This window comes from Schistocerca gregaria, chromosome X (genome assembly GCF_023897955.1).
Source record: "Schistocerca gregaria isolate iqSchGreg1 chromosome X, iqSchGreg1.2, whole genome shotgun sequence".
Classification (NCBI taxonomy): domain Eukaryota; kingdom Metazoa; phylum Arthropoda; class Insecta; order Orthoptera; family Acrididae; genus Schistocerca; species Schistocerca gregaria.
Genome location: NC_064931.1, coordinates 703,815,650 through 703,832,002, shown reverse-complemented (window position 1 = coordinate 703,832,002; position 16,353 = coordinate 703,815,650). Strand labels below are relative to the sequence as shown.

At 42.2% G+C, this 16,353-nt stretch overlaps 1 protein-coding gene across 7 annotated transcripts in view; it reads right to left on the bottom strand.

Annotated features, from left to right (window-relative positions):
- Positions 1 to 16,353, bottom strand: part of LOC126299288 (sulfate transporter-like) — a 417,662-nt gene that overhangs the window by 94,077 nt on the left and 307,232 nt on the right. For all 7 annotated transcript variants that reach the window (XM_049991078.1, XM_049991079.1, XM_049991082.1 and 4 more), the window contains exon 2: positions 12,953 to 13,071. In XM_049991078.1, coding sequence (XP_049847035.1) covers positions 12,953 to 13,071 — 119 coding nt within the window. The remainder of the gene's footprint in view (positions 1 to 12,952; positions 13,072 to 16,353) is intronic.

The window sequence follows — 16,353 nt, the reverse complement described above, 5'->3', positions numbered from 1 at the left end:
CTTTGACCATAAACAGTTATTTTGCTCCCCAAATAGCAAAACTCCTTTACTACTTTAAGTGTCTCATTTCCTAATCTAATTCCCTCAGCATCACCCAACTTTATTCGACTACATTCCATTATCCTCGTTTAGCTTTTGTTGATGTTCATCTTATATCCTCCTTTCAAGACACTGTCCATTCCATTCAACTGCTCTTCCAAGTCCTTTGCTGTCTCTGACAGAATTACAATGTCATCGGCGAACCTCAAAGTTTTTATTTCTTCTCCATGGATTTTAATACCTACTCCAAATTTTTCTTTTGTTTTCTTTACTGCTTGCTCAATATACAGATTGAACAACATCGTGGAGAGGCTACAACCCTGTCTCACTCCCTCCCCAACCACTGCTTCCCTTTCATGTCCTTCACGCTCAGGCGTGTGTACAGTGCCGCAATTCGCCCAATGGTGATATGTATGAACGAAACGAAAAGGTTAAATGCAAGCTCTGTAGTTGGCTATCACAGCTGTTATGTTTTCATGCTCATAAATCTACATAAAGTGCTAATAATCCGAGTTTAATTTATGGTCCTTTGCGTCTTTATTCGCTGCGTGCTCGCGATGTTATGTTGCCGGACATCTGAAAGTTACTAACTGGTTCTTCGTTGTTGCAGGGTTTATACCGGGGGTTCCCGTGGGACAGGAAACGACCGTGCTGCCATTCGTTGTTGTGTACTTGTGGGAGACAGTCCTCGTGATATAGCAATTAACTGCCTTGTACCTGTGTGGAACCATGCATCATTTATCGGGTTGAGAATACTCCATGATGAACAGAGCGCGTGCTTACATTGAGGCCGAAAAATAACAGGGCACGAGCAGTTTAGTATTTGAACCAGGAAAAAGAACTTCTGACTGTCTCGATATTTGTGAAGCTACAGTGGACGGAGTTTCGAGAGAATACAGAGAAATTTTATGTCTTGCTGCACCGTACGCTTGTTCTGACAGGCGACAGAAGGTTGCACTGGAAGAGTTTACACAGGGAGCCATAAGAAGGAATATCCATTACTTCTATGTGGAAAAGCGGTTTCCAACAGCAGCAGCCGACTGGAAAAGTTTAAAACTGAAGTGATTGACTTTCCTGATGTGAGTGAAACAACAGCTTGGCTCTGAGTACTATGCGACTTAACTTCTGAGGTCATTAGTCGCCTAGAACTTAGAACTACTTAAACCTAACTAACCTAAGGACATCACACTCATCCATGGCCGAGGCAGGATTCGAACCTGCGACCGGAGTGGTCGCTCGGCTCCAAACTGTAGCGCCTAGAACCGCACTGCTATTCAGAAACTGGACTTCAGGTAAAAAAAACCAACAAAAGACCTGGGCTGATGGAAAATAATCTCGTAGCAGGAAAAGTAGATGAGTTCTTGCTGGAAATAAGACACTTGCGAAATACTGGAAGGACTATTTATTATATCGATGAGAATTGCGTGGTGCAAATCATTCCAGAAAGTTTCTGAAGGACCAGAGGGGCCCGACCCAACCAGAAATTTTGTGATACAATTTTATTCTGTGCATTTTGTTCAGTATTATATCAAACAGTTAGAGTATGACATGACTTGGATGTAGTACAAGGACAGAGGCCAGAGGTAATGAGACTCAGTTTCCACTGCTCCGGTGCACAGACAAGATGTGCTCTGAGCTGTCGGTAGCCGATGTCGAGACAGTACCTATTAGGAAGTGTACTGCGCTCATTGGAAAAGGAAATTAAAATTTTTTGGTTGCCGTGGCACACTGCGAATTCAACGCCATTGGACTAATTTGGGTCCTTGTCAAGAATAAGGTAGCAAACGAGAACAAGAATTCTAAAATAAATAACACTTTACACTTGTGTCTGGTAAGTTATGTGTACAAATATGAAAACTTATGCACAAACAGCGCACGGACTCTACTTACAACCGTGCTGATCCGCGTATACGACTGCAATAGCAGCAGCGAGACCCCAGCCAGCAGCCAATGCAATTAAGGTACATTTTATTTCATTCGTCATTCTTTCCTGCAAAATTTATTCCACATAATCGATTTTTCGTTTACTGTTAAAATGTACAATACATCTCGCTCTTAATTTATTGGTAACTGCTTATACTGCGAGTGTTTACTCGCAGTTGTCCGTTTGACCTCCACTGGCGACAACTACTGCTTGCGTTAATGGTGTACTGAAATGCGAGTACGAAGTTGCCATTCTTCGCTGGTGAATAGGCACTTATCGCGCATTACAGCAGCGGCAGCACACTGGTACGACAACTACGCCCTACCACCACAGCCTCGCACAGCTTGCACTACTAACGCAACTGCTCTACAAACTCGCAACTGACAAACATGGGGAGTATTAATTTGTGGTGATCTACGATGTAACCAACAAATTTTCGGGCTTTACGGCCGTGCTTTCTCTGCTGCAGTAGCTCCAAAGGTAAACTCTATCGCAGCATCGTTATACCGGTGAGAATCCGTCTTGTAATGTTACGTTTATTTAGGCGAGCTAATTGGCCGAGTCAGGTGCGTCAGCGAAGGTTTAATCCCACTACGGGGAAAAGATGGCTAAGTTACAGCTCTCTGAACTTCGACAGTAAACGACAGTCACAAACTAATGAAAATCTGAAAACATTGGTGACTTCAGACAAATGAGGCGCATCCAGTGACCCAGCAATATTTCAGTATCTCTCAAACTACTGAAGTTAATATTTCATCGTAAATAAATATTTTCACAAGGAACCTCTTAATTAAAAACTTTTCAATGTTTCATTCGGTTTCAACTAAGAATACCACGGATGACAGCATTGCACTATAACCATCATCTCTGAAAGCTACATATCGATATCTATTTTATTTCTCGATTAATTACAACTTTTTATCACGCAAATGTTTGTTAGAACATTGTACTCCATATTTACACAGCAAATGAACACAACATAAATATCTCATACTGTCATACATGTGGCCGGCCGCTGTGACCGAGCGGCTCTAGAAGCTTCATTCTGGAACCACGCGGCTGCTACAGTCGCAGATTCGAATCCTGCCTCGGGCATTGATGTGTGTCATGTCCTTAGGTTAGTTAGGTTTAAGTAGTTCTAAGTCTAGGGGACTAATGACCTCAGATGTTAAGTCCCTTAGTTCTTATAGCCATTTGAACCAATTTTTTCATACATGTGTATTTATTTAATGAACCGTTTACTATTTTCCCAGTAACTTTATGTAAATGTTGAATGAAAGTCCTATTAAAAACTGTGCTAATTTAAAATTGGTCAATCGCATAAGTTAGTGGATACCACAATTGAAAAGAGAACCAATAAACCCTTCTTTCAAGAAGGCATAAATAATTGTTTAAACGATATTTAAGGACAATCTGTTGTCATTTATCGTGAGCACACTTGTGCAAAAATGCAGCCTTATTTATTTACTTAAGAACGATTTATTACTTATGTTTAATGTGAATGATCTGACTGTAACCAAATGTTAATGACGCTTTTCATTTAAATATTGTTCTAACACATTATTGGATCAAGGAACAGTCGGAATTATAGTTGTAAATTGTTGTAGTTGCGCTGGAAAAATCCCTGAGCTTCAAGCACTAATAGAAAGCACAGAAGCTGATATCGTTATACGTACAGAAAGCTGGCTAAAGCCTGAAATAAGTTCTGCAGAAATTTTTACGAAGTCTCAGACGGTGTTCAGGAAAGATCGATTAGGCAGAATTGGTGGTGGAGTGTGTGTGTCTGTCAGTAGTGGTTTATCTTGTAGTGAAGTTGAAGTAGATACTCCGTGCGAATTGGTATGGGTGGAGGTTATACTTAACAGGCGAATTAAGTTAATAACTGGCTCCTTCTACCGACCCCCAGACTCCGATGACACAGTTGCGGAACAGTTCAGAGAAAGTTTGAGTCTCGTAACAAATAAATACCCCACTCATACGGTTTTAGTTGGTGGGGACTTCAACCTACCCTCGGTATGTTGGCAAAAATACTTGTTCAAAACCGGTGGTAGGCAGAAAACATCTTCCGAGATTGTCCTAAATGCTTTCTCCGAAAATTATTTCGAGCAGTTTGCCCACGAACCCACGCGAATTGTAAATGGTTGCGAAAACACACTTGATCTCTTAGCCACAAACAATCCAGAGCTGATAGAGAGCATCATGACTGATACAGGGATTAGTGATCACAAGGTCGTTGTAGCTAGGCTCAATACCATTTCTTCCAAATCCATCAGAAACAAACGCAAAATAATTTTATTTAAAAAAGCAGATAAAGTGTCACTAGAAGCCTTCTTAAAAGACAATTTCCATTCCTTCCGAACTGACTATGCAAATGTAGACGAGATGTGGCTCAAATTCAAAGATATAGTAGCAACAGCAATTGAGAGATTCATACCTCATAAACTGGTAAGAGATGGAACGGATCCCCCGTGGTACACAAAAAAATGTCCGAACGCTGTTGCAGAGGCAACGAAAAAAGCATGCGAAGTTCAGAAGAACGCGAAATCCCGAAGATGGGCTAAAATTTACAGACGCGCGAAATTTGGCACGGACTTCGATGCGAGATGCCTTTAATAGGTTCCACAACGAAACATTGTCTCGAAATTTGGTAGAAAATCCGAAGAAATTCTGGTCGTATGTAAAGTACACAAGCGGCAAGACGCAGTCAATACCTTCGCTGCGCAGTGCCGATGGTACTGTTATCGACGACTGTGCCGCTAAAGCGGAGTTACTGAACGCAGTTTTCCGAAATTCCTTCACCAGGGAAGACGAATGGAATATTCCAGAATTTGAAACACGAACATCTGCTAGCATGAGTTTCTTAGAAGTAGATACCTTAGGGGTTGCAAAGCAACTCAAATCGCTTGATACGGGCAAGTCTTCAGGTCCAGATTGTATACCGATTAGGTTCCTTTCAGATTACGCTGATACTATAGCTCCCTACTTAGCACTCATATACAACCGCTCTCTCACCGATAGATCTGTACCTACAGATTGGAAAATTGCGCAGGTCGCACCAGTGTTCAAGAAGGGTAGTAGGAGTAATCCATTTAACTACAGACCTATATCATTGACGTCGGTTTGCAGTAGGGTTTTGGAGCATATACTGTATTCGAACATTATGAATCACCTCGAAGGGAACGATCTATTGACACGTAATCAGCATGGCTTCAGAAAACATCGCTCTTGTGCATCGCAGCTAGCTCTTTATTCGCACGAAGTAATGGCCGCTATCGACAGGGGATCTCAAGTTGATTCCGTATTTCTAGATTTCCGGAAAGCTTTTGACACCGTTCCTCACAAGCGACTTCTAATCAAGCTGCGGACCTATGGGGTATCGTCTCAATTGTGCGACTGGATTCGTGATTTCCTGTCAGGAAGGTCGCAGTTCGTAGTAATAGACGGCAAATCATCGAGTAAAACTGAAGTGATATCAGGTGTTCCCCAGGGAAGCGTCCTGGGACCTCTGCTGTTCCTGATCTATATAAATGACCTGGGTGACAATCTGAGCAGTTCTCTTAGACTGTTCGCAGATGATGCTGTAATTTACCGTCTAGTAAGGTCATCCGAAGACCAGTATCAGTTGCAAAGCGATTTAGAAAAGATTGCTGTATGGTGTGGCAGGTGGCAGTTGACGCTAAATAACGAAAAGTGTGAGATGATCCACATGAGTTCCAAAAGAAATCCGTTGAAATTCGATTACTCGATAAATAGTACAATTCTCAAGGCTGTCAATTCAAGTACCTGGGTGTTAAAATTACGAACAACTTCAGTTGGAAGGACCACATAGATAATATTGTGGGGAAGGCGAGCCAAAGGTTGCGTTTCATTGGCAGGACACTTAGAAGATGCAACAAGTCCACTAAAGAGACAGCTTACACTACACTCGTTCGTCCTCTGTTAGAATATTGCTGCGCGGTGTGGGATCCTTACCAGGTGGGATTGACGGAGGACATCGAAAGGGTGCAAAAAAAGGGCAGCTCGTTTTGTATTATCACGTAATAGGGGAGAGAGTGTGGCAGATATGATACACGAGTTGGGATGGAAGTCATTACAGCAAAGACGTTTATCGTCGCGGCGAGATCTTTTTACGAAATTTCAGTCACCAACTTTCTCTTCCGAATGCGAAAATATTTTGTTGAGCCCAACCTACATAGGTAGGAATGATCATCAAAATAAAATAAGAGAAATCAGAGCTCGAACAGAAAGGTTTAGGTGTTCGTTTTTCCCGCTCGCTTTTCGGGAGTGGAATAGTAGAGAGATAGTATGATTGTGGTTCGATGAACCCTCTGCCAAGCACTTAAATGTGAATCGCAGAGTAGTCATGTAGATGTAGATATTAGTTTAATCCAGTTGGTCCTCATGATGTGCCAAATCATATTAGCAGATTGCACGAACGATGTATTTTTTATGGAGACGGTTTTCAGCCAATTGAAAAGCAGACAGTAGAGGAACATTGGGAAGTGAAGTGTAACTGGGACTCTTCGAGTGAAAATATCAAGGGAGCGATTCTCGACACTTTTATGCGAGTCCTGGATGGAGGCAGACCTGCTTGTGGTAACGAGTGGTATTCGATCATGGAGATGTTTGATTGTGGGCGGTGAATAGCCGCTAACTTGCTTTCTTATGAAGGGACTTTATGTTCCGAGAGTCTGTACGTGCACCAGAGTAGGACTCTAACTTTTTCCGCTTGTATGGAACAGTGCATAGACAAAGAATGGGTTACTATTCTTTGTATCACATGTGTTAATTTGTAAATCATCATGTTGAAATCTGAACTGTTTTGAGCTGGCGAACCTCTCGAGTATTTTGATCACGAAATGGTCTTAGTTTTCGCGTATCATCTATGATTATTTACACTACTGGCCATTAAAATTGCTACACCAAGAAGAAATGCAGATGATAAACCGGTATTCATTGCACAAATATATTATACTAGAACTGAGAAACCACTACCCAGAACAACCACCTTTGGCTGCAATAACGGTCTTGATACGCCTGGGCACTGAGTCAAACAGAGATTGGATAGCGTGTACAGGTACAGCTGCCCATGCAATTTCAACACGATACCACAGTTCATCAAGAGTAGTAACTGGCGTATTGTGACGAGCCAGTTGCTCGACCACCATTGACCAGACGTTTCCAATTGGTGAGAGATCTGGAGAATGTGTTGGCCAGGGCAGCAGTCGAACATTTTCTGTGTCCAGAAAGGCCCGTAAAGGTCCTGCAACATGCGATCGTGCATTATCCTGCTGAAATGTAGGGTTTCGCAAGGATGGAATGAAGGGTAGAGCCACGGGTCGTAACACATCTTAAATGTAACGTCCACTGTTCAAAGTGCCGTCTATGCGAACAAGAGGTGACCGAGACATGTAACCAATGGCACCCCATACCATCACGTCGGGTGATACGCCAGTATGGCAATGACGAATAAACGCTTCCAAAGTGCGTTCAACGCCATGTCGCCAAACACGGATGCGACCATCATGATGCTTCAAACAAAAGCTGGATTCATCCGAAAAAATGACGTTTTGCCATTCCGATTCGTCGTTGAGTGCATCATCGCAGGCGCTCCAGTCTGTGATGCAGCGTCAAGGCTAACCGCAGCCATGGTCTCCGAGCTGATAGGCCATGCTGCTGCAAACGTCGTCGACCTGTTTGTGCAGATGTTCGTTGTCTTGCAAACGTCCCCATCTGTTGACTCAGGAATCGATACGTGGCTGCACGGTCCGTTACAGCCATGCGGATAAGATGCGTGTCATCTCGACTGCTTGTGATACGAGGCCGTTGGGATCTAGCACGGCGTTCCGTATTACCCTCCTAAAACCACCGATTCCATAATCTGCTAACAGTCATTGGATCTCGACCAACGCGAGCAGCAATGTCGCGATACGATAAACCGCAATCGCGATATGCTACAATCTGACCTTTATCAAAGTCGGAAACGTGATGGTACGCATTTCTCCTCCTTACACGAGGGATCACAACAACGTTTCACCAGGCAACGCCCGTCAACTGCTGTTTGTGTATGAGAAATCGGTTGGAAACTTCCCTCATGTCAGCACGTTGTAGGTGTCGCCACCGGCGCCAACCTTGCGTGAATGCTCTGAAAAGCTAATCATTTTCATATCACAGCATCTTCTTCCTGTCGGTTAAATTTCGCGTCTGTAGCACGTCATCTTCGTGGTGTACCAATTTTAATGGCCAGTGGTGTAGTTTGGGGATTTTGCTGCCATTCTCGTAACGCCGCCAACGTAACTTTACTGCATTTATTAAGGGTATTTCCTGTCTGTGTTTTAAATGATCATCATAGGACCATTTTCCTTTTATCTGTGATGTCCTTTTCTTGAATAAACATAATTCAACACGATTTTCTGTCGGATGCATGAATTACAGACGTTAGAATAGAACCCTTGCTATTAAATTATTCGTTTTAGTATATTTTATTAACTCAAACTTTTCGCCAAGGCATAGACTGTTTGACTGCAGGATCACAGCTAGAGGTTATTATTTGCAGCAAGTTATCTGCGCGGCATGAAAGCAGACGCGCGCGGCTTGGCCATATGACTACATCGAGCTATTCTTTTCAGAGCCGTGCACAGCCCGAGGTAACGAGGCAATTGGTTTGCTCGTATGGGATGCTGTTTGGAAGAGCAACTACACAGCTGCAGCAAACGTTAGGAACCGCCGCAGACTACAAATAGAAAAATATTGTATCTTTAAACTGTACAAAGGAATTTTTTCTTATAATTACAGTGTGAATTCTATGACTCCTCAAGTTCGACATTAGACAAAAATCCTCGAAAAAGCACGCTTTCTCTTAAGTTCAAATGGCTCTGAGCACTATGGGACTCAAAACTGCTGTGGTCATTTATTTTTCCAATTGGACTTTAAGCTTTCCATCTCCAGAAATTTAACATTGTAGAACGGGAAATAAATTTTCTATGACGCTTCAAAGTGTGTATACATTTTTTTGAGACACCCTGTATACGTATAGCTCCCATAGGAATCGCGAGCCCTATTTACGGCACGCACAGAGGCGTTTCGTCACTCGTTCTTCCAAAGCTCTATAAGCGAATGGAAAAGGAAGAGGCCCTAATAAGTGGTACAATGAGACGTACTCCTTGCCATGGACTTCACAGTGGTTTGAAGAATACAGATGTAGATGCAGAAGCACGCCATCGCATAAATGTTGGCGGAAGGCAGACAAAAGGCAAGCAACACCCACGAGGTTGTCGAGAGGGCGGAGCTGGTCGTGACTATTAGGCGGAGAGACGCTATGGAGCTTCGTCAGCGGCTGAGGCTGCGCTGTCAGCATCCGCGCCCATCCGCCACCCCACACAGGCGCCAGCGTTATCTACACGGCACGATCTACTCTGCGGGACATGCGATACGGACGCGGAGGCATCGCCACCCGGAGGTGCAACGGACCCGCGCGTATGCTTCTCGGTATGGCTGGGTGGGAGTTATCGTCGAAACATGAGCGCGCGATCTATCAGTAAGTTAGTTGCTAATTTATGCTCAAAGCTACTGCGCTGCTAATTTTATTTTACATGTAACAACGTGCAACAGAGCCGTCTTATAGGAATGACAGACTTCTAAGGTCTTGTAACTCACAAGTTTAATTGAGTCATCTTTAAATTTGAACTAAACTTAGAGACATTTCCCAATATTTTGCGAATAATAAATCTCGGACAGTTGATCTTCTACGACTATTTTTCTTATTTTTAAAATTGAAAGACTAATTACATTTCAATGTTCTATATGTGATCATGACTTAAGCCCTCGTGAGTTCAACTCGATTTCTAAACTGAAGGAAACACTTCACGGCAATCGCTTCCGAACTGCTACGAATTCATCGGGCAATAGAGCGCGCCGCTCGAATTGTCACTGTTAAGAGTACTCTACGACTTCCACATCGCTGGCAACGGATTATACACAATGCTGGTGACTACTTTGAAGGTCAGTAAAACTTTGAAACACGTATCTATTTTGTACGATCTGTAAATAAATAGTTGCCACTATTAATGTTCCAACCCTCGTACATTTTAGTTAAGACACTGAGCAGAATTCGGAAAGTTTGCAATGAAAAAAGAGGGGTCGCTATGATTTTGCGCTTGGTGCGTATTACACCATATATTGCTGTGTATGAAATTTAGCTAACATATTGAATTTTTCTATAGACTTTGGAGCAGGTCTCTATGTGTTTCCGATCTCAAGAAAATGGATCCTACGTAGCGCGTTCACTCTCGGTCTCACGCCCGCGAAAATGAAATATTCACAACATCCCTCAGATCTCATAAAGCGCACGAAACATCGAAACAAGAATTTGGCAAATGATAGCACACAAGGAGGAGAGTATTTTGCCAGTTCGTAACCACACGGAACTTTTTTTTATCTATGGCGATATATCAGAAGTTATAATTTCTATTTTATTTTTTCACTCCAATGACTGTAATTTTTTAAGAGCTATCGACAGACAGTGAAACAAGAGTTTCCTAGCATGAAAATAAACATGAAATTTCTTCTCTTGTGTTACTGCAAACCGACACAATGATGCTTTTTGTAAGCTATTGAGCTCTCTGGTCGCCAATTACTTGTTTAAAGAGACAATCTGTTTCAGAATTCTGTCGCAATAGCAGCTGCAAGATGTTTTAGTGCAAATTATACTGTGTTCTGGCAAAAGAAGTACAATTAAATCTGTCAACAAGAGAAATGTGGTCGTTACTCATAAATGGTGATGCGTCTTCGGATGAGAAAAGGTTAACGATTCACACAATAATAAATCTCCAGTCCTGTTGGATTTTTTGTTGAATCCCAGTAACCCGTCGTATTTTTAACACTCAACGACTCTAATGGAAACTTACGAAATGATTTCAGTCCATTTCTTCGCCTGAGTAGTATGAGCGTACCCTTGAGGCGGAATGCCACGCACATGCCAGATGCTAATTACACACCTACGGCTTGCCAAACTGACAGTGTGTGATTCGAAATAAAATAGCTGTTACTGAGGAAAGTAAACAACAGCCGGCCACTTTTGCCGTTTCCGAGCTGCTCGTTCCCAGGTGCCAAGCCATAAGAGTCTACTCTTTGTCAGGGTCGCTCATGTCAGTGGATTTCAACATTTGCGGCCCGTTTCATTCTTGCCCGCATCTCGTGGTCGTGCGGTAGCGTTCTCGCTTCCCACGCCCGGGTTCCCGGGTTCGATTCCCGGCGCGGTCAGGGATTTTCTCTGCCTCGTGATGGCTGGGTGTTGTGTGATGTCCTTAGGTTAGTTAGGTTTAAGTAGTTCTAAGTTCTAGGGGACTGATGACATAAGATGTTAAGTCCCATAGTGCTCAGAGCCAGCCCGTTTCATTCTTAAAATGATTTCCCACTCTTCTCTGCTCCGCCTGTATATTTTCCTTCCGTGCCATGAGGCCGCAACGGCACTAGGCGGCATTTAAATTTGCAATGGGAGTGGTCATAATGCTTTGGCTCATCAGTGTATTCTGTATTACGACTGCCAGTATGACTGTTTGACAGTTTGTGTAGCCCATTATCGGTCTTCACTCTGCAGCGCAGAGTGCGGCGATCTGAAACTTCCTGGCGAATTAAAACTGTGTGCCTGGCTGGGATTCGAACTTGGGACCTTTGCCCACGTGACCTGTTTGCCGACATCCCAGTAAACATGGTAAAACTCTGTGCCACACATATAACATCGCAGTCACTCAGCCGGTTTCCAAATATTGAGGAATATCAGGAAAACTGTCAAAAACCCTTCTGGAGTTAACGTGTCATTACGCATTCTATCGCAGCTCTTTATATCCTAATGTAAGGCAAAATCAAGCAGTTCAGCCACCGAACGAAGCGGTGCAGTTGTTAAAAAGACTGGGCAAGAATTCGGGAGGAGTGGGTTTCAAATCGCTGTCCGGACATTCAGATTTAGGTTTCCCTAAATCAACAAAGGCGAATACCATGCTTGCAATTTGTGCCTAACGACGCCGTCAACGGAACATTAAACCAAAATCTTCCTCCAGTCTCCATCGACATGTTAACAGGCAGTGATAGACTTGCAGCCTTGCATATTTTATATCACTGTTCCCGGAAAACGAATTCTAGAACTTACTTATAAAGTGGGAGGAATATTTAATTGTGTGTAATATCTTGTAGTTATTGTTCGATGCTCAAAAAAATGGGCCCGCCAAGGTAATCTTCTTACCGGGTAGGTAATCAGACTGTTCCCTTCTTAGAATTCAGAGAACTGTCATTCTGTATGAGGCAAATCGTTTAGAGCGCTCCTAAGTTTTGTTCACCTGTAAGCGTTACTTCACAGGCCACTATAAATGAAGAGAAAAAGGTGTGGTAATTTATTTAGTAAATCTACGAGCGGAACAAACGATAAGCTCTTACTCTGTCCCTGTCTGCACACGTTAGTCAGAATATATTGCTCCTTGCTATACACCTCTTAACAAAGAAATCATAAAAAAATACGGAAAGAAGGGTCATGTAAAAGAAGAAATTCCAGTTTCTCTGGAGTAGTACTTAGCATTGTAGGGACTGCATGATGAACTTGCAAGTATAATTTTTTGTTGCCTTGCTTAAAACACTGAGTGTCATCCCCATAATATTTCGTTGTCTTCAATGTTCGACAGAATGACATGCTCGTAATATTACGGGAATGACATTCTTCCAACACTAAAGACAGCATAATATTCCGGAGATGGCACTCAAAGTGTTAAACATATTTTATTCCTGTATTAACCCGACGTGTTTATATCACTGTAAAATGAATTATAGTTGAGTAAACAATCGCCCTGTTAAGGAAGGGTGACGAGTGAAATCAGTCTAAAGTACGCTCTGGTACAGACCATATAATGGTCTGTGCAACTTTAACGCCAATATAGTTGTATTTGCATTATGCTCTACTAGGGAGACGAATTTAATGCTTAATTATAAGAGCTAAGTTACCTGGTTTTGGTGGTTTGCTGTATTGAAACAAAGCATCGAACTCTGTTTTCTTGCATGGTTGTTCGTTGTTTTTCTTTTCCACAAGAGACTGTGAGTTATTGTGCAGCTCGCCATTCATGCTAGAAAAGAAAAGATTACATTTTTAGGGGAAAACTTAGTTTTTATTTGCATACAACATAAATTAGATACCATAGCTATGGAATTATTTATCAGTGCTATATTAGAAGAAACATATCATTAATATCTAAAATACAGTCTAAAGTAGAAACGATACCTATAAATTAAAGAATAGATGCAAACGGAATAACACTTTATGAGGACGAGATAAGACCTGGGGTACATCAAAAGGATTTGCATAATCATACTGTTTTAGGTGAGGACGTAAAACTCGCACCATGGGACCAAATAACTCACAAGATCAAGGCCGTGAAAAGGGAAAGATTTTACGTTATTCTTTTCGCTCAGAGTCCCAGGTGCAAAGCTATGGTAGCAAACAAATTAGACACTTTTTTAACACAAATATATGTAGCCTTTACGAACTGTGCATATGCTAATATATGACAAGTCTTTGATGCTCTCTGTTAGCAGCTCGTGTAACTACGTAAAATACGCAAAATTATTCTATCGTAAATTACGGTTTTTAAATTTTATTTCAAGTTCATATAAATATAATTCGTCATGCAAATACGGAAACAAACCGCAAACCTCAGCGTAAAAACGTTTTTGAAGAATACACACTTTGGCGGGTGGTCAGTTAATTTCGTACTTACAAAGTACTGTTCGTCGCGTGTGAGGGAAGTACAGACACGCCATGGCAAAAAGAGGTCCCGCACTAGACTTGAATGTGAGTGGAGTTTTGATAAGTGGTGTTCATTCGTTATTGAGCAACATCGTGAGGGTAATCCCTACCTGTTAGATTCTCGTAGCAGTACTGGAGAATGTTCAAAACGACCAAGCGAGTGAGGATTCGCTTCTTCACGAAACCGAAGACGCCGGCAGCATTTCCTACGACTCTACACCTACGGTAGCATGTCGATAGACTGTCGCAGTTTAGTTCGGTTGTGTTCAGTTTGTAAACTGACCACTCTAACTTTATACACACCTAATCTCAGACTACAGTGATTATTGTGAGATTAACTTTCGCTCCCCTGCCTGAAATTTGTTCCTCCGTCTTCATGAATAGTAAAAGAATGACGTACTATACATTATTTCTCTTAGTTAAAGCGCTTATCTAAAGAATCAGGTACGGAAATTTGATTGTATGTTTGATGGCTCAAAGTCGTAATCAGAATCGTGCTGCATTGCACCTGGCATATTGTGTTTTTAAATTAAGATATATTTTAGACCACTACATTGCAATTAGGTGACGTTGTTCATTCAGATTACAACTTAATATGTTCAATGCTGTACGGTTAAGAGTAAGTGAATAAAGTGTATTTGTGCTGACTGAAATGCATGAATGAATATGTTTCTGTCTTTTGTCCCGTTTTCTGTGTTTCATTTGATGAGGTGTTGTGTCACGTGGAAATCGGCCTTGTGAGCCAGTGCTGTAAATACATGTGCTCACTGAATATTGTTTATGTGAAAGCGCTTCAGTTGATTTATCCCTAGTTGTTACGTTACCAAGTTGTGTGTGAATAATTTGGAGAGGATTATTTTATGTAGTTTCGTGTGCAGCTCGTGGTCTGGTGGCGAGCGTTGCTGCTTCTGGATCACGAGGTCCCTGGTTCGATTCCCTGCCAGGTTGGGGATTTTCTCTGCCCGGGAACTGGGTGTTTGTGTTGTCATCATTTCATCATCATCATCATCATCATCATCATCATCATCATCATCATCTACATCTACATCAACGTGATTACTCTGCTATTCACAACAAAGTGCCTGGCAGAGGGTTCAATGAACCACCTTCAAGCTGTCTCTACCGTTCTACTCTCTAACGGCACTCGGGAAAAACGAGCACTTATATTTTTCTGTGCGAGCCCTAATTTCTCTTATTTTATCGTGATTATTATTTCTCCCTATGTAGGTGGGTGCCAACAGAATGTTTTCGCAATCGGAGGAGAAAACGGGTGATTGAAATTTCATGAGAAGATCCCGTCGCAACGAAAAACTCCTTTGTTTTAATGATTGCCACTCCAATTCACGTATCTTGTCTGTGACACTATCTCCCCTACTTCACGATAATACAAAACGAGCTGCCCTTCTTTGTAATTTTTCGATGTCATCCGTCAGTCCCACCTGATGCGGATCCCACACCGCACAGCAGTACTCCAGAATAGTGCGGACAAACGTGGTGTAAGCCTTCTCTTTAGTAGACCTGTTGCATCTTCTAAGTGTTCTGCCAATGAATCGCAGTCTTTGGCTTGCTCTGTCCACAATATTATCTATGTGATCGTCCAAATTTAGGTTATTTGTAATTGTAATCCCTAAGTATTTAGTTGAATTTACGGCCTTCAGATTTGTGTGACTTATGGCGTAATCGAAATTTAGCTGATTTCTTTTAGTATTCATGTGAATAACTTCAAAAAAAATGGTTCCAATGGCTCTGACCACTGTGGGACTTAACTTTGGAAGTCATCAGTCCCCTAGAACTTAGAACTACTTAAACCTAACTAACCTAAGGACATCACACACATCCATGTCCGAGGCAGGATTCGAACCTGCGACCGTAGCGGGCGCGCGGTTCCAGACTGTAGCGCCTAGAACCGCTCGGCCAACCCAGCCGGCTGAATTACTTCACACTTTACCTTATTCAGGGTTAATTGCCACTTTTCGCACCATACAGATATCTTATCTAAATCATTTTGAAAATCGCTTTGATCATCTGATGACTTTACAAGACGGTAAATGACAGCTTCATCTGCAAACAATCTAAGACGGCTACTCAGATTGTCTCCTAGGTTGTTAATATAGAAACAAAGAGGGCCTATAACACTTCCTTGGGGAACGCCGGATATTACTTCTGTTTTACTCGATGACTTTCCGTCTATTACTGCGAACTGTGACCTTTCTGACAGGAAATCACGAATCCAGTCGCACAACTGAGGCGATACTCCGTAGGCACGCAATTTGGTTAGAAGACGCTTGTGAGGAACGGTTTCTTTCGTGACAGACTGCATTGGACTGCGTAAACATTTGGACTTTCTTCGCTCGCTGATGACCGCGTAGTTGAGCGCACCACACACCAAACATGTTATGCAGTTTCTGTCTCTTGTTGTATGATGCGTAACAATCATAGTACAAGCCATTACCAGTCTAATTAACACTTGTTTGTGGACAATGTTGGCTTATCAGAAAGAAATAGTCAGTAGCTTGTGGTCTGCTAGTTAGGCAGACGCGGTATCTCAAAGTGTTCGGTCAGGAGACTGACTGCCCTCTGTAATAAACGGAATTTGAGAGAT